Below are 21,544 nucleotides of genomic sequence, written 5' to 3' on the forward strand. Positions count from 1 at the left end.
TGCAGGTCTGTTTACAGTAGAATTGCCACTGCACATAAATATGGCCCCGCCTGAGACTGCCAGCTGCTGATTCACCCCCCCCCCCCCCCCCCAAGTCCCTGAAGACACAGCTAAGCATTAACAAGAAGGAGAAATCGCGAAGCCCAATTAAAATTGCATGTGTGTGTTAATCATCAGGAGATAAACCAAAGCTCATCTTAATATTGAACTTTGTGGGCTTTCTTTATGTTGGGGAGATAATGTGAAAGACCGACTTTATAGAGATACAGGTGCGTAGTATAAATGATTGACACATACACACAAAGGCCCCGGGTCGCAGAAACTAGAGAAAGAAACCCCAATAAGTACAGCCTTTGAGCTTCACAAAAAGTCATCACAAAAAGCACTATGTATCTAATCGTCATCTTGACCCTCTGTTGATCTACTGATGATCCTTCCCAGGGATTCTGCCCAGACCTGCTAACTGGCTAATCTTGTCCAACTTTCTTCTACAAACTTCTTCATTTCATTAACCCAACTTCCAGAAGGTCTTTTTAAGTCTCTTGAGATCCATTTCCGCATTTCCTTTGTCCAACAAGGATCCTTTCATCTTACTAAGCGTCTGGCCAAATGGCATTTAAGTCCCTTTCTCCCTGCCATTATGTCTCACACTCATTACTTCTCTAGCCCATTTCTCTCTCTCCTGTCTCTTCTCGTTATTCGGTGGATCCATCTTCCCATAAATATATTGCATGTATTTTTATGTAACATCGGGAAGCACAATTTGGTCCCATCCCAGAGAGACCGGGGTTTCTGGTGTGGCGGAGGAAAATATCTTTAGGAAATACTTGCAGATAAAAATAGCTCATTTCTATTCATTTTGCAGCGTTCTAAAAATGGCTTGGTGTGCAGATTAAAATGTATTTGATTAAAGCTTTTATTTATCCCAGTTCATTTCCTCACTCATTCACTTCAGAGCTTTCCCATGGATCTGCAGTCTGGATGCATGCGCTCGGCTATACAGACGAGGACTCGAGCCTGATTACGAAAAAACAAATTAATCTTTATTCAGCAGGGAGCACAGCAAATCTCACAAAACACAAACAAGTATTTACAGTTCCTTAATCATGTGGAACAAGAAGAACCTCCGAAATCCCTTGAAAATGTACATTTTAAAATATGGAGGGTTTTTAATGCACCGTTATGGGTAACTACTTTGTGTCAGATTGATTACAGAGAAATTAGTTAATAATATTCAATTTCAGATGCTCTCACCACAGGTTCTCAGGTGAAGATGAATTTCATCAGAGGATTAATACTTTAAAAAGTGGTATTTCATCGGTTTAGAGAGGACAGTTTTGGAAATATCCCGTCAGACCATTGCAATGGAACAAATTATGGTTTATTTGCATATAACCCTATAAATCTGTCCGTGACAAAGATTGATACGATATTATTTTTTTAAACTTCAGTGATATAAAAGTGGCAGCTGAAGTTTGCTCAAATATTGGAGTTTAGCATGTCTGACGTAAAAACATTCACTTTTCCAGGTAGCAATGATATTAAAATTGCATCTCATCCTAGCAAACCACTCTGAACAGTAAGCTCAGTTTGGTTTCTATACCATCAATGAACACCATGATTTGATCTACCATGTTTCCAGGGTCTACAGGTCATCGTCTTGTCCACAACTGATGACACACTCAAAGTCCAGAAAGCTTACATGGCCGTCTGAATCTCGATCCACCTCCCTGTATGGGAAAAGGACACAGTCAGTAACCTGAACAAAAACAGCCATCGTTAGACATATATTAGGTTAAAATTGAGGTTTGAAGTGTAAATATTTAACGAAAAATGAACAAAATACAACGGTAGCTATAGCTCTGAGAGAGAGACCACCAGCAGCGATCCCACCCTGGACTCTGCCATTGCCTTAGCAAACGATCGGCATCATTAGCATAATCAGCTGCAAGTTAAGGAGCTAGAGTAGAGCATCGTCCCTCGTTACCACTCCAGCGAAGCAAGCAGCCCTGGTGCCCAATCGGAGGACTTCACTCCTAATGCCCCACACGCAGTTAACACTCATTGCGTTGTTATCGAATGGGAGTTGTATTCGTTGTACAAAACCGCTTTTAAAACAGACTCCTCACTCACTTCTGTAATGAAACAAACACAGTTTTTTCCTAAGATTTCCCAGCAGGCAACATGTTTGATCTCATCAGAGAATGACTAATTGGAAAAATGAAAAAAATAGACATATATATTAGAGAGTTGAACAGCGGCAAGGAGAAATTTCCATGGCAGGAAATTGATATATTCAATTGTTTTTCATAGCAAGAAAATGGAGTTGCGACATCAGAATAATCCACATTTCTTAAATGCCAGGATCATGCTTGTATAAATACTCAACATGGATCTCATCACATGTATGAAAATACTGATTTCAACATCACCACAAACGCACGTAAAACAGGATGCAGTTCAGATGTTCAGTAAGTTGAGAGTTGCTGCCATTCCTCTGCTTATTTTCTTCTTTCAATATGATTTCTTTATTACACTGGGTCTCAAACTGATCAACTGAGAAAACAGCAGATGTGAGTAAAAATTGGTAGCAACAGGGAGGAGAATTAAAACAACATTAAGCATTCAGCAACTGGAAAATCATGCTTCCTTGTTCCATGTCGCTGATTCCCATTCAAATAAATGTCTTTTGTAGCTCTAATTACATTCTAATGTCAGTTTCCCAACACGAGTGGAGGGTCTCTGTGCGCCTGATGTCTCCCGGCGAGCTCGAGTTGTGTGGCAGGTCTGGTTTGCACCAATCTGCTCCAATTTTAAAAACTGCTTTACGGGCGATCCCTGAGCAGATTTCATTTAAGGTGTGTCACTCCCCCGTGGAAGAGTACAGCGCTGTCAGATGTCACAGCACCTTAAAGAACATTATTTTTGGTTCATTTCTGGATCCATTTGGTATTATCAGTCAGTTCTAATTCTACATTTTAAACTAAATCTTTTGAGCAAGATGGGTCGAATGGCCTCCTCTCGTTTGTAAACTTTCTTATGTTCTACAGAGACCTGCAATTTGTGAAAAACCACACAGAAATATTGGCACAGTAGGGCAGCGCTTGCATGCACAACGGATGGTACAGGGGATATGGCATTTTGAACCATGTCTTGGCATAGCGGTTATTAGCCTTCAGTAAGAAATTAAGAATTTCTTGGAAGCTAAACCCTGGTGAAGGATCACTGATGCGTGCCGATCTTCTAATTACCACATTGTCATAGCTAGAATACCATCATAATCAGAATAATCGTGCATGGCTTCAGGATGTTGTTCTCATTACTGACAGTGTGGCAGCTGTAGTAGTGAATGCTTAGCTAATCAACTCATCAGCAAACCAGCCAAGTCATCATTTTTTATTTTTTTTAAAGAAACGAAGACAGCAAAACACTAAAATGCATAAGCCACTGCATCAATGTCCAAAAAAAGCAACAAAAAAAAAAAAAGCTGACAGACCACAGATGCTTCTGCAGTTCATTCAGGTTAAAGCTGTGCCGTCCTACGTATGGCGTACAGATGCAAGTCTTGCTTTCGATTCAATTAAGCAATAAGCTTATGGTTGGTTTATTGTAAGAAGAAATAAAATGACTCCCCGTAGACTAAGTGCCAAAGAACTTCATTTAATTAAAGGAACTTCATTACTGATGCCAAAGTAAACCGTAACTTCGAGGCGAATTCCATGGAAGTTATGGGCAACGCGAGTGTGAGTCGTGTTCATGTTTTCTGTTACATAAGCATCACTTAAAACAAAGGCCAAGTGGACTATAAAAAAACAAGGGCATGTATTTATAGCACAATTGGCATGAACTATCCACTCTCACACATTAGATTAACTCAATAATTGATGCTTATATGGGTTTAAAAATGGCCACTGCAGGACGGACTGCGTGGCGATACATGTGTAGCTCATTCACCTGTGTCAAATAACGAGAATATACCCAAGCAGGTGCACAAGCAGGCTATGAAGCCAGTTTCTGTATGGATTTCGCTGTCTTGTCTTCAGAGGGATCCGAGGCTATGGGGGTTTCCAGCCTCGTCAAGTTCCCGAGACCCCCTCCGCTCTCTCTCTTCTGATTCTCGAGGCTTGGAGACGCCGTGCCGAGGGACCTGCGACCAGCTTTGTGAACGGACTTCAAAGAGCGGGACATGCCGCAGCGCCACGGATCAGAGCCAAGACTCTTATGAAGGACTCTTAATCTGTTTGTGCTGTGCCGTGGCCGTGGGCGGTAATATTGTTGGATTAGGGGGATAAATGATTTGAGTTCGTTTTAGGATTTTAGCTTAGTATTGTCTTCTCTTTATTTACGTTCATTAACGAAGCTCCTCTTATAGACTTTTATCACCCGTGTTTTTATTAAAGGTGATTTTAACAGATTATTAATTTAGATTAGTTGGCTTATCCCCCTGGCATTTCTTTAGCAGCAGAATTCGTACCCTGCTTAGTATACTAACGTGTTTTGCCTGCAAGAGAAAAAATAACCTCTTTCCTTAGTCTGTCTGTGGTGTGTGTACTGGGATCCAAGCCGAACCTGCACGAGGAAGAGGGGATAGCGAGGCTCCCCATCTCTCTGTAATTCATTTGAGGTGGCAAGCTAAGGGATTGGTGGCCACTTATCACCCATGACACAAACTGTACTTAAATCACATAGTATAATGTTTTAAGAGAACATTTCAAGACCAGCAAAGTGAAGAATATTTATTTGGCAGCTGAAAACACACTGACAAGAAAGTATTCCACTGAGCAATGGATCACGACATGCGGCATCCATTTTCAGTATACAAAAGCGTAAACTGTTTTATCAAGAGCATAGGGTTTCAGTATCATTCCAATGAAACAAGGAAATCCAATTATGAAAGCCAGGAAACGTACAGCAGTATTTATCACACGGTGAACTTCCCACAAGACTGCTCTCCTCACATGTTGTTATGTTTCTACTGATGACTTCAAGTTCTACACTCATAACCAATGTAAAAGAACCCCTAAATATACTAAAATACTATCCCAAACCCGGCCATATCCTATGTAAGGTGAGTGATAAACATTTCAAAGCCTTTGTTCATGCACACAAATACAGGCACTGCTGGGGAAGATAGAAATGCTGACATAGTCACGTTGTTTAGGGGTAAAGGAGACAACCTATTCCGAAACATCACACTTTACTGGACTTTACTGAGCCCTTAGCGGTGTCTCAGGAGCTCACAACGCCTCTCCAGGGGAAGCATATGCCAAATAAAACACAGCTGTTCTCTATAGGCAGACTTTTTCCTTTTCAGAGATCTCTGCCAGATCGGGCAGGAATCGTGCTGCTTAAAAAAACAAATAGAAGTCATTAGTTAATATCACTTGGTGCTAAAAACAAACCATGTGCAAACAACCTTTTTAAGTTGATAACATGTTGCCACAATGAAGATGCTATATATATATATTTTTATTTAAAGGGGGAGGGTGGTTGGCTGGGGAATGACTGATGACTCGAATGCGCGTTTCTTGCAGTTCTCTCAATTAATAGCGAGTTGCACTTTCCCCAAACAGATCCCTGCCTTACTGAGTCTGTAAAGGAAATTTGGGGAGACGTACAAAAGAAAAAAGCAGTCGGTGAACGGGAGGATAAAGCAATTTCTTTGCGGGCATGCATGTTGTAAACAGATTATGTAATGTAAGGAAACAATTGTATTGTAGTAGTTTTTCAAAGTACGTTATTTTAACTAAGCCTACAACTTGCTTTATTGTAAGGCAACATAATCCTGATAAATGTGTAGCTTTCTATTCCTCGAAACACAGCCTGCAATCTATTTAAGTCATAAGTAACTCGATTTATTTAAATCCAAGTCTCATCCCAAAATTCAGCCCAGTAGCAGCAACGTGTCCCGAGCTGCCGAGTCCATTTGCCACGGCTGTCATTTCTCAGCGTCTTCATAATAAAACTCCTCGACTTTCCTTACTTCTGTTATACAGCTACAGCAGTAAAGTACCATGATATTCCATCATCATTTACTTCAGCTACCCTGCGACAAAAAAACATTGTTTCTCTCACTTTATTATTCATACTGCTTTGCAGACTATGCTAAAAGACCGGCGTCTCTTCTTGGAAATCAGACTGATCCATCATTACATTTGTTCATCGTTTAATCACACTACATAATGAGTGGTATTCAAAAAGGTCTGGACTCCATTTAAACAAATTCATTTGACTGGTATCTGTTGACATTTCTACACTATTTGAACACTGTTAACTGGTTTGTTTTTCCTTGTGTTGCACACTAGAGGTTATTTACACATTTAACCCAATATAATCCCAATAAAACACACAACGAATGTAGTAGGAAACTGGAAAAAGAACACTGATTCTTAAAAGAAAAATATTCATTTCAAAGGAAGATTTACATGTATATGCACTACTATCCTTCTGTGTTCCTATCCTTTGATGAATTTGGGCATATGACATTCATCCTAGTAGCTGTAAATAATGAATAAAAACAATACACCACTGTTCCTGCAACTACTAACACAACAACTGTATAAATGAATCTTTCCGGCCTATTCCTTTGCATTCCTACCCAACAGAAGTTTATTACTTTTCATAAAAGCTGGTTGTGCACCCTGCCAGGCTCATGTTAATCAGCACAAGTGACAGCACCTGTGGTAGCGGTGACGAATAGGGCTTATAACCACGGTATTATTTCACGAGGTATATGAAGTGTAAATTTCTATCAGTGGGGGAAAAGTTTAACAAGAAAAATCTTACCGTCATTTTATTTTGGCTACTTTCACACTCTCTCCGCAGTAGTTTTGCGATGAATTTAGAACTGCCATTACATTAGAGGCGAAGCTGTCACACCAATTGAGCAGAGAGAGGAGAAATTACGTTTCACGCAAAGAGACCCTGCTGGGGATGAAATGACCCGCCAATTGAAGATGTAAGGATGACAGCTTTTCCAACAAGGTGCCTTCTCTGCTGATTAACCAGACAGTTTTCTCGAGTGTTGGGCCCGGCCTCTCTGCTGATGGGATTCCAGTAGGGTTCCGCACTGGTTTAAGTTAGCGGTGGGCGAACCTATCACAGGCCACTAAGGGGGTGCTGATATATGAAGCCAAGGAGAAGTGAGAGAGGGGGAGAAAAAAGCCTTAGCTCGAAAACACACACAGCTTCAGACTGCTACTGCACACAGGGAAGATGTTGGTGCTGCTGATTTCCGCAGTTCCGAAGGGCTGGGGATAATGCATCCGAAAATACCTTGCCTTCTTCCACAGAAACGATGTTCTCCATTTATCAGGAACTGTCAGATAAAAAGGCTTCATCTTTGCAGGGGGGTTTTGAGACTTCATATACATGTTAATTTGTCAAAATCTGTTGAAATGCACTCATCTTTTGGGAATGGGTTTTATTCCATTTCACATCACAGGCCCAGATCCAGACATACTTTGTTCAATAAGATACAAAAAAAGACTCTTTATAGATTATTTTTTCTTTTTACATTTTTACAAGAAGAAGAAAAATGCGTCTCCAAAGCGTACTGGATTTCACATATTGCTTCAAAATAAACTGATGTAAGAAATTGTTAAAATTGTTTAACACAATCTGTGGGAAGCAAAAAAAAACGTCCTTTTTGTTACATTTAATCAGATTTCAAGTTTATGTTGCCTTAAGTATATGCTGGCATCGTCTGGTTGCGTGATCCTTGCTGGCTGTGTCAAACAGCATCCGATTACTATGCATGTTTACGACAGAATTGGTTTTTATTCTCGCCGTTTTCAACACACTTTTTTTTCTCTCATATTTTTCTTTCATGTTCCAAAAAGTCACCATGTGCTTCGGAGAAAATATTAAACAGAACATTCCACTAAATGTAAGGAACAATACAAGTCTCCGAACCCAACGATGTCCTCTGAGGTTCAGCAGCTTCAGAAGCTCCTCACTGACAGCGCTGGTGTGAGACCAGGCCGGGGACACATAAATATGGGCTGGGCTTGGTTGGTCCCTTTAAACCATCTTATCCTCAGCTGGAGCCCCATTCAGATTGGGTTGTGAGCTCCATCAACCAACGATGAGCTTGTTACCACCCTCTGATTAGCTTTAATTAATTAATTGAGCAGGAATTGCGGAGATGGTCCCATAGGGCGAGACTTTTAAAGGGATTCAGTTCGAAGGGAATGTCCGGCATTTCAAACTTAAATAGACAGTAATTTGGGGTACTTATGTATTTTAAAATGAAGGACACTGCTCAAGACCCTCGTGTAAGCTTCGCATTTTACCAGGTTGGCCTCTTCGTTGTGAGAAAATCACACCACTAACAGTCACACACGTATTGCTGTATACAAGCCACATATCTCAGATGAGAACGGAGATGAGATGAACTTCGGATTTAAATACAGATTTGGGGTAGGTTTTTTCCTCCTCTCCTCCATAATAAATTGAAACAAAACAAGAAAAGATTTCAGCTGGAGATCAATGGCTACTCTCCTCACACTTTGTTAAACACAATCAGCTTGTAGCTCACATTGTTTAAGGTGATTGATATTAATTATCCGAAACGATGCTTCACGCAGAGCAAAAGTACATTCAAAAACATGATCTTTGGTTTTATATATATTTTTTCCGTCGTTTTTGTGTGTGTGTGTAGAACTCTTCAGTGGGCTATGCAGGATTTTAATGCGGAAACACAAAAGATAAAAGCTGGGAAGAGAAGGATGCTCATTAAAAGAATTTTTGGTGGATCTTGTTTTGCGTTAATGTACTCAGCTTCTGAAAAGTTGGCTAGAAGCTGTCTCAGCCCCGAACATCTGCTCATGAATCTGAGAGTGGTTGTGAGATTGTTAACTATTGTCTTTGAGAGCACACTGCTTTGTTTTAGCTTTTTTTTCTCCCTCATCACATTGTACCATTACTACAAGAACAATGGTGTTTATTCAAGTGATCTAATTAGTGGCAGGTGCAAATAGCACTGTTGTTCAAACAGAGCTTTCATTGATATTTTTCATTCTTTGAGAGAACAAAACACAACAGATTTACACTGTTAAAGCTGATAATCTTCATCATCACACAAATCTATATATATACATCAAAATCTATAATTCTAATGAGACCTGCCTCCTGCAATCAAATACACGGAGCCGTGAGAAACAGAGGGAGTGACAGAAATTAGTTGTTTATCGTGGTCTTGTTAAACATGCACAATCCACACGACTCGTTACAAAAACAATGTAATCAGGAGATGCATAGAATACATTAATCGACTACCTTATCTAATGTGTGCATTGAACTATAAATGCTATGGCATTCTTCTGTTAAAATTGCAACTCACATCTGAAGGGGACTGTGCGCTTACTATTTCAGCAAAAAATTTAACACTGAGGTCCACACACAGGACAGGGCAGGACTGGTCCGTATGGTTCGATTTGCACAACACAGAGACAGATTAGTCTCAGAGCTATTTTATGTCAACAAACCAATCTTTCACAAACACACACACACACACACACACACAACCTGTCACTGTACCACTAGGCCTCTGTTCAGCCACATTACTTAAATCAAACAGAACGCGGCACAGTGTCTAATGGTGTTTGACGTTAAATGGAAGACGCCCGGAGACACACAAACACATACACAGCAAAGCTTTGGGTCGAATGAAGCCAACAGGCTGAGATTTTAAGAAAGGTATGATATTTGTGCGTTTGTTTTCCATCCTCTGAAGTGCATGTGAGCCGTACCTGTACTCCGCAGTGGTCTAATTTGGCGTTGGATGCTTCTTTCTTCTATTCATAAACATAACCGCCATTAAATTGATGTATGTAATCTGGTATTAGCAGGTGGGTCAAATTCTTGATTTAATCCGGCATTTAGGCCGGATTAAATCAAAATCTTGACCCCACCCGCTAACGGCAAACTACAAACCCGTACTTTATGGCAGTTAAATTTGCGAGCATTCAACAGAAAATAAAGCCACCACTAAGTATGGATGTGCAGTTTTCTATTAGCAGGTGGGTCAAAGTTTTGATTTAATCCCAGTCCTAGTGTTCGCAAAACCACAACAGGATGAAAAGAAGTGAAGATCAATGAATCTTTCATTTGCTACTGCTGGGAAGTTGCTGGGCACATTTGAGCTCAACCCATCTCTGTTCAGGGGCATCATACAAACATTCGTCACGTGGAAGAAAATGCAAAAGCACAAATGCTCACTGTGGGTCTCCAGAAGAAATCAGTTACAGTTCAGCATTAGTGAATTGATACAATTAATAAAAAATGAAATAGAACATCCTTCCATTTTGTCCGAAGACACGGACTGAGCACTGTCAATTTTAATTACACATTTTATATATCAAACATCACTGCACACGAAGCACATTTTGATGTTTGCTTTCTCCTGTCTGCAGGCACCAAGATCCGGCTTCAGGGATTCATTCATTAAGATGCTAATTGGTTTGATTCACAGACTCAAATCACCCCAGAATGCCTCGTAGGCTAGAGAGCGGCTGAAGTGGAACACACCATTCCTCCATCAGAACGGGGAGGAGGCATGCATTCGAATTGTAACACAATAAGACAATGTTGTGTTGGCCACACATTTGCTTGCAGTTTTAACAAACAAAATAGAATCCTTTCTAAAACAAGTGGACTACTGCTACACAATCACGTCCAAGATCAGGAGGTTACGGGTGACACCAAACAGCACCTCTGACCTACAGCATTGTGCGCTAGTGTATGCTCTTCCTCTCCGTAATCAGTGTGAAGTGTCATCGCTGTTTACAGGATATCTGTTTTTACAGCCCCAGATTAGCACTAATGTTTGAGGACTCGATGTTATCATAGGTACGGCTGTCTGAGATTAACACTTATCGCAGTCTACGCAACCAGCCGCTAGCCGTTCTCCGTTACAATTAAGCCGAGATCAGTGCCGCATTAATTCTGCATATTAACAATACAACAATTTAAAAACATTTTTTATCTAGCACAGACGGTTCCGGTCCGACAGCACCAGAAGCTGATGATCTTTATTTGCAGTATAGGGGCCTTCCCCATGGTGTCCTACTCTTGGTTTTCAAAGGTGTCCAGCTGTGATGTACTGTGGGGGCTAATGTCCACTGCGACCTAGTTTTACACCACCGGACCAATTTAGCTGTGGCTAAAGCCCAAACACCGGCCTTCGGGGGTTAAGAGGGGTGTAGATTATAACATGCCTGACCCAGCACTGCACAATTCAATTTAATTATGACACCGAAGACATTTCCTTTGGCATTTCGTTTTCTGTCCTCCTCTCGCATAGAAAGTTGACTTTGTACTATTTATTTTGCGAGTGCAAGAGTCCCACTGCCTATTAATAGCCTCTGCTTGAACAACGCCAACAAATTTTACAGTAATAATTCTCTCATCAGCGCAAATTGATTTTACGCCGCTCAAGCACTGATAGGAGGCTGGCGTTCCCGATGGGAAGTGAAAGGGCCTCGCAGATCTGCCGCCTTTGCAGAAAGGGCCATTTTTACTCTGTATGACTCACAGATGGGACACTTTTTTTTTCTCCTCCTGTTTCACTGTAAGTTTTCTGAAGCAGCGAATAAGAAAAAAAAAACCACACAAACAACAAATTTCCCCAGCTCCAGCTAGAGGAACATATGTTTTGATTCAGGCCCTGCTTCAGCTATTGCCACTGTCAGCAGACAACGTGCGAGAATTACAGCGGTTCCGTCAGACTTGTGACACATGCGCGTCGTGATTAATTAAAGGCCTATCATGATTCTCATTAGTCCCTAGTTTAGCAAATTTGTGTCCGTTTCTAAATGTACAGAATGGCATCGGAAAATTGGTTGTCACATCCGAAGGCATGGGGAATAGGCAGTGTTCATTAAACAAAGTGCTCGGCTAACAAAGAAATAGATTCCAAAGGTAACGCAGTTTAAAAATCACACTTACAGACAATTTTTAAGCTAAATAATAGATTATACACTGTGAAACTGATTTTCAAGTGGTTGGCTTTGTAATAATTCCCACATTTAAGCTACTATTACAGAGTGCGAACAGAAAACTTCAGTGTATATATAGGGTAATTATGCACACACTTGCAATACTTTTGCTTCAATCAGCAAACACTAAAAGCGGTACTTTTGCACTGGGCACAGGATTGTTGCAGACTTTTTTGTTGTTGTTACTTTTACAAAGCTGACAGAAACCAGCGGGAGATCCTTCTGCTTTGGAGTAGACCCTCACTAGCTTTAATATTTTTGTTAAAACAACAAATCTAGCTTTAATATGCTAAAGAAGGTTGCTGCATAGTGCTGGTCTTCTGTGATGTTATGCATCGTCAAGTAAAGCGTACACAATCTTTGGCCCTGGAAAACAGATTAAATGAAATACATGTCGTAGCGCAGCTCCATCATAAGTTGATTGTTTTAGTGCGAGCCCAGAAAGCTGTAATCCACCGATTCCCCACTGATATAGCCCAGAGAGACCAGGCATATCTGATACGAAACAATCAACCGGCACTACAGGCGTTTAAGACCTAATAGTGTTCGGTTTTCTTGCCCTTTAACGAACCAAGTGTGGAGGAAAGTTGCCTCGAAATTTAACAAAATCCAAGAGCGAGATTAAGCCGGCACATCTGTGACAAACACATAATCACTTCAGTAGAGGTATCTAGTGGCATTTTGAACTTGATTATAAGATCAGGAGCAATGAGAGATGGTAATCATTTAATCCTCTAAGAACCCAGAACAGCTTTTCATTTCTCAAGCACTCTATGTTTCCTATTATAGAACTCATTATATATATATTATATAAAAAACACATGCAGAAAACAATTTCTCCTGAACAACACACCAGTCAACCATTCCACTCAGAGGTTTTAAGAACCAACGCCCTGCCCTTTTCCAAACAATTCCGCACAGATAGGAGTATAGATAAATATAAATACATGCTACAGCAGCAGGTATCGGTGGTCGGCATCTCTACGTGTCTGGCCAGGGTTACAGGTGGCAGGACGGCACCTTTTTGAGGGTATTAATCTAATAAATCATTTAATGCACAGTCTTGTCATTCCTCCGCACACACTGGACAGAGAGCAGCAACCCTTTATGCTGAGAGTCCATCTGGTTAAGTATAAAATGACACAGGAGGAGAGAGGGATGCTGTGAAAAACAGCGACAGCGACCGTTGCGGTGTCACAAAGACAGATGGGTCGCTGGAAATTTCATCTCTGGCTGAAGCAGTTTTGATTTGAGTTTGAGTGGCTATTTCAGCTTCCCACTTGAAGACCAGACTTAACCGTTTAGTGCTGGGATTGTACGAACTGCTGGCGAGGACCGTTTTTGAGGGCAACACTTTGTTTCACCGAGCTCTTCATTGCCTAGCGTTAATGAATCTGTCAGCTGACCAGTTTTCTGGATCTTTTCTTCGTTGTTTTGAGCTCTTGAGGATTCGGACAGTACACTCAAGGCCTGTTCGTGAATAAAGTGTTGAGTTTCACAGATTCCCATTGACTTAAGTATTTTGTTTCAATGGCCAGATGTCTTGAACTGAAGCAGCTGGGTTCATGCAGATTAAAATATATTTATATATAGGCCTACTATGGCAATGTAATTCCCACCTGTGTCTGCATCATTAGCTGGTGACTTATTAAGACCTATTCAGACATTTATATAGTTGAGTTGAAGTGTAAGATGACGTTAACGTTCACAGACATACCGATCAGGCTGTCACTCAAAAGGATAACTTATGTGCCGGTCCAATGCGCACCGACCTTCTACAGATACTATATACAATCTACAATGAAAATATGAGGCTGCTGCTTCTGAAAAGGGCAAACGTACCCTTGTGCCTATGTTGTTACAAAAACAGAAAAGCTGTTTTATCATAACAAAAAAAACATGAGACTGTGGTCAAAAAAGCATGCCAATGCCAGCTCTCCAGCGAAACGTGACAAAATACAGTACAAGGGAACGATTCAAAGATTATGCAAGACAACATTCATTCAAAAGATATTTGCAGAACAGGTTGTATTTTTAATATTCCTCTGAACGCTAAAAGTCGAATTTTGTACGTGTGTTTTTGAAGTTAAACCCTCCTACTCGGAATTCATAATGCAGTTTAATAAAACATATTGCTTTCCAGGTGCACGGAGAATGCCTTTGATCAAAAGAAAGTTGTTCCCAAATGGAAAGGAAAGAATTATATGGAGAGGTTGAGCCTGAAACACAGAAGACTCTGTGCTGATTGATTTAGGCATTCACATTAGTACCGAAACAAACTGGCATTAACCCAGAACGTCTACCTCAGCAAGGCAACCCGTGACCAGAGGACATGAATGCAAGTGAAGTAAATGCATTCTTCTTCATGTGAACTACTCTGCCATGTTGGACATCCTTCAAAACGAATATCTGATGAGGTCCTTGGATCAATAAGCTACTAGCAACCGAAAGAACAACATAGGCCAAATGGTCTTCACTTGTTAGCAAGCGCTCTCATTTTGTTATGTTCACACACAGATCATAAAATACTCTCTCAGCCCAACGTTTTATACAAGGCATTTCAATTCTTCGGGGGATGATAGCAATGAATCTCTTATTATCTTGGGGAATGGCCCGTTCCTAACACTGTGCTTCAAGCCTGAGGAGGCTGAAGCATCCTCAAGGTTACAGTTGTCACTGTCTTTTTGTTTCGCCTGTAAAACCGTGTGGCACAAAATGAATGGGCGACTGGAGAATCACATGCATGGCAAACCGCACGGTGAAGAAAAGGTTATTAATACAGAAGCTAACAGCTGCAAGACATGTTTAGTGAAATATAAAAATATAATACATGTATTTATTTAAAAAATCTAAAATGTATTACCACAAAACAGGATTGTTTGTGAGTTTAACATTTAAGCAAAGGTTATGAAATGAAGTATCCATCTTGATTTGCCAAAAACTTCTCCTTTTAGGTTTTTACTGGTCCCACAATATCTTTATATGCTAGCAGCACAGTGCAGTGGCAGACTTGACCAATTCTCGAAAAGTCTGCAGGCTTTGTATTCGTTTCTCCAGTGCTTGTGGGGGTGCAAGTGTAATTTATATATAAATTGGGATACCACAACTGGACCACTTTCAGCAATGGAGAGGGGAATACAAAGCGAGTACAGAAAACACAGACAGAGAGATAAGATCGAGATAGATAGATAGATAGATAGAGTTACAATGTCTCATGGGCCAGTGTAGGTACATGATTGATGTAAAATCCATTGGAAACTGGAAAAACAATCTAGCGCAGTTTACTTACTACCTGGTACTACATATACGTTCCATAGCATAACACATTTTGTTTTGCCACTGATATATTCTCAGTGAAATCTGAATTTATATGATTGTCATTTCTATTAATCACTGAAATGGAAAGCCAGATTATGTATGATGTGTCACAGTATTATTGAAGTTCATGTCACAATTCAAGCTGCAGATAATCATCTCTGCTGTAAATCACACACACGCACACACACACACACAAAGCTAATATAAAATACTTCTCACATGACCACTGCTTTACTTGTTTATGCCAAACGAGCTCCCCTACATCAACACCGAGTGCTCTTGCTCAGCGCCATGCACGCTGAGAACACCTCCATTGGGATTTTTGTTTTTATTATCGCGGCAGAGCAGCTTACCGTTTCCGAGGCTTTGCTAGATGGATTAATTATGCCATTTAATGTGTTTATTTCCTTGTTAAAGAAGCGGAAAAGTTCTGTGAAGAAGAAGGGGGAGAGAAAAAGATGCCATTTCCATAACAAGCTTTGTATGGTTTTTAATTGGCATGAGGAGGCAGCATACTGGGAAATGGGTAAATAGGAGATATTTACATAGAGGTATGTGCATTAACCACCACTGTCTAGAAGCACCTGTGACACAATGAGTATTGAATCGGCCTCTTCTCTCCTGGCTGACTTCCTTTTCTTTGGCTGCAACAGCCCAACTCTTATTTTTGTCTTTCTAAATGCTAGATGTACTGGTCTGCAGTTCTGCATTAATCACTGACACAGTACGCTGCCGTGTCAGTCATACAAAGCGATCCCTGTCCCGGACAATTATCTCTATATGTTTCTTAGTTTCATTCATCTCACTATCCCCCCTGGTCATTGTCCTCGGCTGTAAAGCACACGAAGACGATGCGCTTTGGACTGCCATCATCTTTCCATCAAAAACATCTTTCATGGTGGATTTCCAGATGAAAAAAGAAACGGGCACGTTAATATGACTCCATCGATTGCAGCTCGAAGGTTCATAACAAACTGTGTGTGATTCAGAGGTGGTTGTTTTCTTGTTTGGTTTTTGTGTTATCATTTTAAGATATAAGCTATATATATATGACTGTTTGGTTTTGGGTTTTTAGTTATGGTTTACCATTTTGTGATCTGATCCCCCCAAACAAAAACTCCTCTGCTGGACCGTTCAGAGTGGTAACCCGAGAACAGGAACAGATGTACGCACGCATTCCCCTTGATGGGTATTGATTTTTTTAAAGCACTGGACGTATTTAAACTTTTCATCCAGGACCTCTGGAACAGCTGATGAAACCTTTGAATCCTTTGAAGAGAGAAATGCTACAGCATATAAAAACAGATGCATCAGAAAAACAGCGGATAACACGTCCTGTCAGTTTACGATCAGTCCCTTGTGGTCCTGTATCAAGTTTAAATTATAACGTCAGCATTAAATTGACCGCTAAGTCCCAGCATTGAGTCTTTATGTGGTAGAAGGACTCAATGTTGTCTGTGCCTCAGGAAACCTACACGCCTTATTAATCAAATTAATACTTCTAATCTTTCTACATTTCTGTAACCATTAATAACCAGAAAAGTACAGCAACATATTTCAGTGCATGACTTTCTCGATCCCATGGGAGCAATTACAGTTCCTTAGAAGATTAGCCTTCATACTTTCTTAATCAGACATGGGAGCAACCTTTCTCTTTTTGGGGAAGGGAGATATTTGGAGGTTTATGCAAAGCCGCCATTCTAACCTACCGGTAAAGAGGTATTATATTAGAAGTGGACAGAGGGAAAACCGGACCACAGCCGGCACGGCACTGGTCAGACTTGGAGAGATCACTAATTACTTCCATCAGTAACCAAGAAACGCTGGCATATTGGGGATGGAATTACATCCGCAGGGAAATGTTATGTAGGCAAAGCAACAGCTGAACTGAAATTGTGTAGTACAGGGAACCTTAATGGTCTAAGCCTTTGAAGAAAGACCCCGACTGTACATTATGTTTTTATAATACAAAAAAAAAAAAGTGAAAGCAGGAGGATGAGAGAGTGGATCTAGAATTCCCCCAAGTTTGTCATGTTGGTCTACAGCATGGATACAAGGAAACATTTTTTTTTTTTAAGTTACAAGCTTTGAAATATCGTTTTGATTGCTAATTTAAGACATCAAAACATGAACTTTAAATTAAATTACCGGAGCAAAGCAAATCAAAGGAATGCTTCTTATACATGTATTCCTGCTTTACTTTCAGCAGGAGCCAACTAATCACCAACATTAAACGGCCAGCATTTAAAAAAAAACAAAAAAACATAAGTTGACCATAAGAAATGAGTCGACTGGCACCCAAGAAATAAAATGAAAGGGTGTTTTGAAAATCCATAAGAATATATCTGATAGAAGACATTAGTGCCAAGTCATTATTTTATAGATTTGTTGTTTAAGTGGATAATTCATTTTTAAAAACAAAATCAAGATTGACATGGGTTTCCGTTTTTTAAAATAGTAGAACTCTACACTAGATCTAAATAAAAATCAGTTGTTTCAACACTTTCGCCTTCTCCACCAAAGTACACCAATGAAACCCACTGTATACTGCTCTTCTCTTCCAGTGATTTATTCTCAAAATTGGATGTGACCTCCATTTTGCAGCTGGATATTTCCCACCAATGAATGGAGAAGCCAGGACTGGGACAATGGTATCAAATATTTGGGGGGTTTCACCCCCTAGAGTTACATTTTTTTAGTGAAGGAGCAGTGCCCCAGGTCTCTGGCTCAATTCTCCCACCCTCCCCACATGCCCAACCATGGTGCTGCTCAGAGCCCCACAAACCAACATTGTTAGATTTGACTGACTGTGTAGCGATTGGAGAGAGAAAAAAAAAATACTCCTAACATATGCTAATATTATTTATTCAAATTAGAATCACAAACCATGTAAATTGAAGTGCCATTATCACAGCACTGGTTTCTACAAGATGTTTTAGAATGAATTCCGCAATAATGAAGCAGAAACTTCAAAGTAGAATAAAATTCCGCGCTGCTGTTTTTTTAAAAATATTTGTTGTTGTTGTTCGTTGGATTTTTATTTTTAATTTTTTTAAAAGATTAATTACATCTTTGGGGAGCACTGACATTCTTTCTTTTCTGCCAGTCATTATGATACTAATTGTTCATCCAGATAACACTGACAAGTAAACACTAATTTTCATTAAATCGTAACTCAGATAAGCGAATAAATTGTTTCATGCAAATACTGAATGTAACTTTCTCCATAAGCATCAAAGCAGTTTATTCTTCAGCTGCACAGGACCGTTGAACAATCTTACACACTGAAGTACGACAGGTAAATTCATTACCATTTTAATTAACCAAACACCAATAGCGTTTATTTTTCCCCATAACAACCACAGTAAACATTTACAGTCCAAGAGCAAGGTTTCATTTACAAGCCTGGCAACATTTTAAATTACCTATCTGGTGTAACCTCCTATACACATAACAGGCTTGGTCTCATCTCTGTGGCAGGGGAAATTACAAGACCAGACTGAAACAGTTCTGTAATCTGAAGGACCAGGAAGGTCCTTACAGCCACTCGATTGGATTTTCTTTATCGTGCATCAAAAAAAGGATATGAACATTAATAACGAAGTCGAAACAGATTGACACCAACTAACATACCCTTGAAAAACAATCACTTCTGCTTCATACTGTATTCAAGTGATATTTAAGATATATTTAATTTTTAAGAGAGATATCTATATAGCATGAGCAGTTGCAATCATAGTATTTGCAGGTGAGTGGCAGTGAGGGAAATCCACCAAATTGTACCTTTATTCTCTCTAATAACCTTAAAGTACATTTATTTTCCGTTGTCCGTTTACAAATATTTTTTCCCCAATGTCTTAAAACAAACATACTTTTCGAAGCAATCATCTTGGATCTGGGGCATGTCAAGCAAAACACATGGTTTCAAAGCGAGATGACACAAAAAGGACATAAAGAACTGGTCATATAGCAGCCATCTGATCTTGACAATGTCATGTGACACATGCACTGCCTTCCTCCACACAGCAGATCCTTCTTCATCGCTGGGGGGCACGTTTGGCCTGGGGGATTTGTACATCATGTATTATTTACTTGACCGAGTTCAGAATTGTCTGCTCTTATCACAGCTTTCGGCAAAGTGTACAGCTTCATTTTTTTTTTCCTCTGTGGGATATGAATAGATTCATTATATATATATATATATAACACTGCAGTTAACTATACTATTTGAACTACGTTACAATTCAAGCCTCTCTTGCTGTGGCACAAGAAACTAGTTAAAATTATCTGAACTAAAACAAGGAAAGAAAATGGCTCAAGAATGGGTCTTGCTTCAGTTAAAGTCGGCACGTGTTTGGATAAGTCAGATGTAAATAGTACCCATTTATTTAACTTTTGGTGTCCAACCAATGGGATGATGAGCCAAGTCGATAAAGACAGTTTTTGTAATGAACTGACCAGCTGTGTGAAAAAAACATTTTCCAGTACTAGCAGATTTTTGGTTGTGGACCCAACACAAAGCCCCCCAAGTCTCTCCCTCGTTGTACAGAGCGCCTAGATGTTTTAAAGCCTGACACAATTTGGAGCTGCAAGGTTAAAACGGGGTGCCCTTACTCCATTATCCTTCTTCATTCTGGCCTCTCTGAAGTTTTCCTCATGCTTTATGGAACAAAAAACACACATCACAAATCAAATCAGTAAAAGACAACGCCTGCCAAATACTCCACAGACTCCTCTGTGGAAACGCACTGCCCTATTCTTTCTTGTCTTTGTTGTGTACATACTGGAGAAGCTATGTAGCCTGAGAGAAATTTAATTTCCATCAAGCTGACTCCCATCATAAAAATCCGGCCAAAGGGGCAGGAAGAACTAAGCTCAACTCAAAACACCAGATTTGTTTTTATGTAGTTTTGGAGAACGGCTCTGGGGAAATGCCATTGTACAACAGGCTTGACTTCTGTATTACAAATGACTCCATTAGAAATATTATCAGCCGATCAATATCACAAATTTCAAACGGCATCAGAAGGAAAAAGAAGCATTTAAATAAGGGGGGAAAGAAACAGTCATAAATATATATATATAAAATCTTTTGAATTGTAACAGAAAACGGACACACGATTTTCATGGCTTTACTTTTCTAAAGCAGCAGAACCATCCATAAGTAATGAAACCAAGAGCAGGTAACAACATTTTCCAGTTCTTATTATAATAAACGCTTATCTCCTATCTCCCCGGAGACGCGTTTGTGTTTACAATTTGCAAAACAAACCCCAGTCCGAGACCACCTAAAGTAATATTTTGATGGACGTATCAGTCTATCTTTATTAGTAAAAATCCATTAGGGAAAATCACCTCTCCACCCTTCTGTGAGCCGCTATCTGGGGCAGACAGCAGAAGATAGTAAACTGCGTGACCCTATTTAAAAGACACTTTAGAATTTCTGTTTTAAAAATGTGGCTTTCAGTTATAGCTTCAGATATTCTCAATAAGGCACATACGAGTCAGAAATAGCTGGTTCATTAGAATTCCCTCATGAAATAGGGAAATTTGCTCAGGCACGCAAACAGTAACTAATTTATTTTTCATGACTACATACATACATACATATAGGCTAGATACTTTTCAACACTTCTATTTCAGGTATACTTTAACTCTTGACTATTTAATTACTGCAACAGGTGCGTCGATTTAAACTATAACAATAACGGAGTTTTAAATGCAGGAAAGAACAGCGGAAATAAAAGTCAGAAAGTACCAAGCAAAGGATACACACACACACATGCATATATACACTGCATACACATTGTGTTTATAAAAAGATCCAATTGAAATTATATTTAGCATTTTCCCTGCCCAGATAGGCTTATAAAAAAGGTGATTCATCTTGTAATGGTCTGGCTGACACCAAGTGGGAGAAGCGGCATATGTATGCATAACGTGTACATTCAATAATACAAATAAAAGTGTTCCATAAGGAATTAATCTATTTTTAACTAACTGAAGTACTGAATACACTTCAAAAGTGCTCAAAAGACTCTTCTATTCTTTAGAGGTGCATAAAGAAATCAAAAGCACTCTGACAAGACAGGGCAATTCTCATCATATACAGCCTGATGGCAACAACCCCCCCCCCCATGGGCCCCTATACTGGTATGTCCTCAGCCATCCCCAGGTAAACTGTTTATCTCTAACATGTCTCCTCTTCACATTGCGCCTACCTGTCA

General features: G+C 39.8%; 1 protein-coding gene across 2 annotated transcripts in view; it reads right to left on the reverse strand.

Annotated features, from left to right (window-relative positions):
• Positions 1–1,021: 1,021 nt before the first annotated feature.
• efcab11 (EF-hand calcium binding domain 11) overlaps positions 1,022–21,544 on the reverse strand; it is a 34,145-nt gene continuing 13,622 nt past the window's right edge. For both annotated transcript variants that reach the window (XM_066694615.1, XM_066694614.1), the window contains one exon: positions 1,022–1,730. In XM_066694615.1, the coding sequence (XP_066550712.1) occupies positions 1,646–1,730 (85 nt within the window). In that variant the 3' untranslated portion in view covers positions 1,022–1,645. The remainder of the gene's footprint in view (positions 1,731–21,544) is intronic.

This window comes from Amia ocellicauda, chromosome 21 (assembly GCF_036373705.1).
Source record: "Amia ocellicauda isolate fAmiCal2 chromosome 21, fAmiCal2.hap1, whole genome shotgun sequence".
NCBI classification, from domain to species: Eukaryota; Metazoa; Chordata; class Actinopteri; order Amiiformes; family Amiidae; genus Amia; species Amia ocellicauda.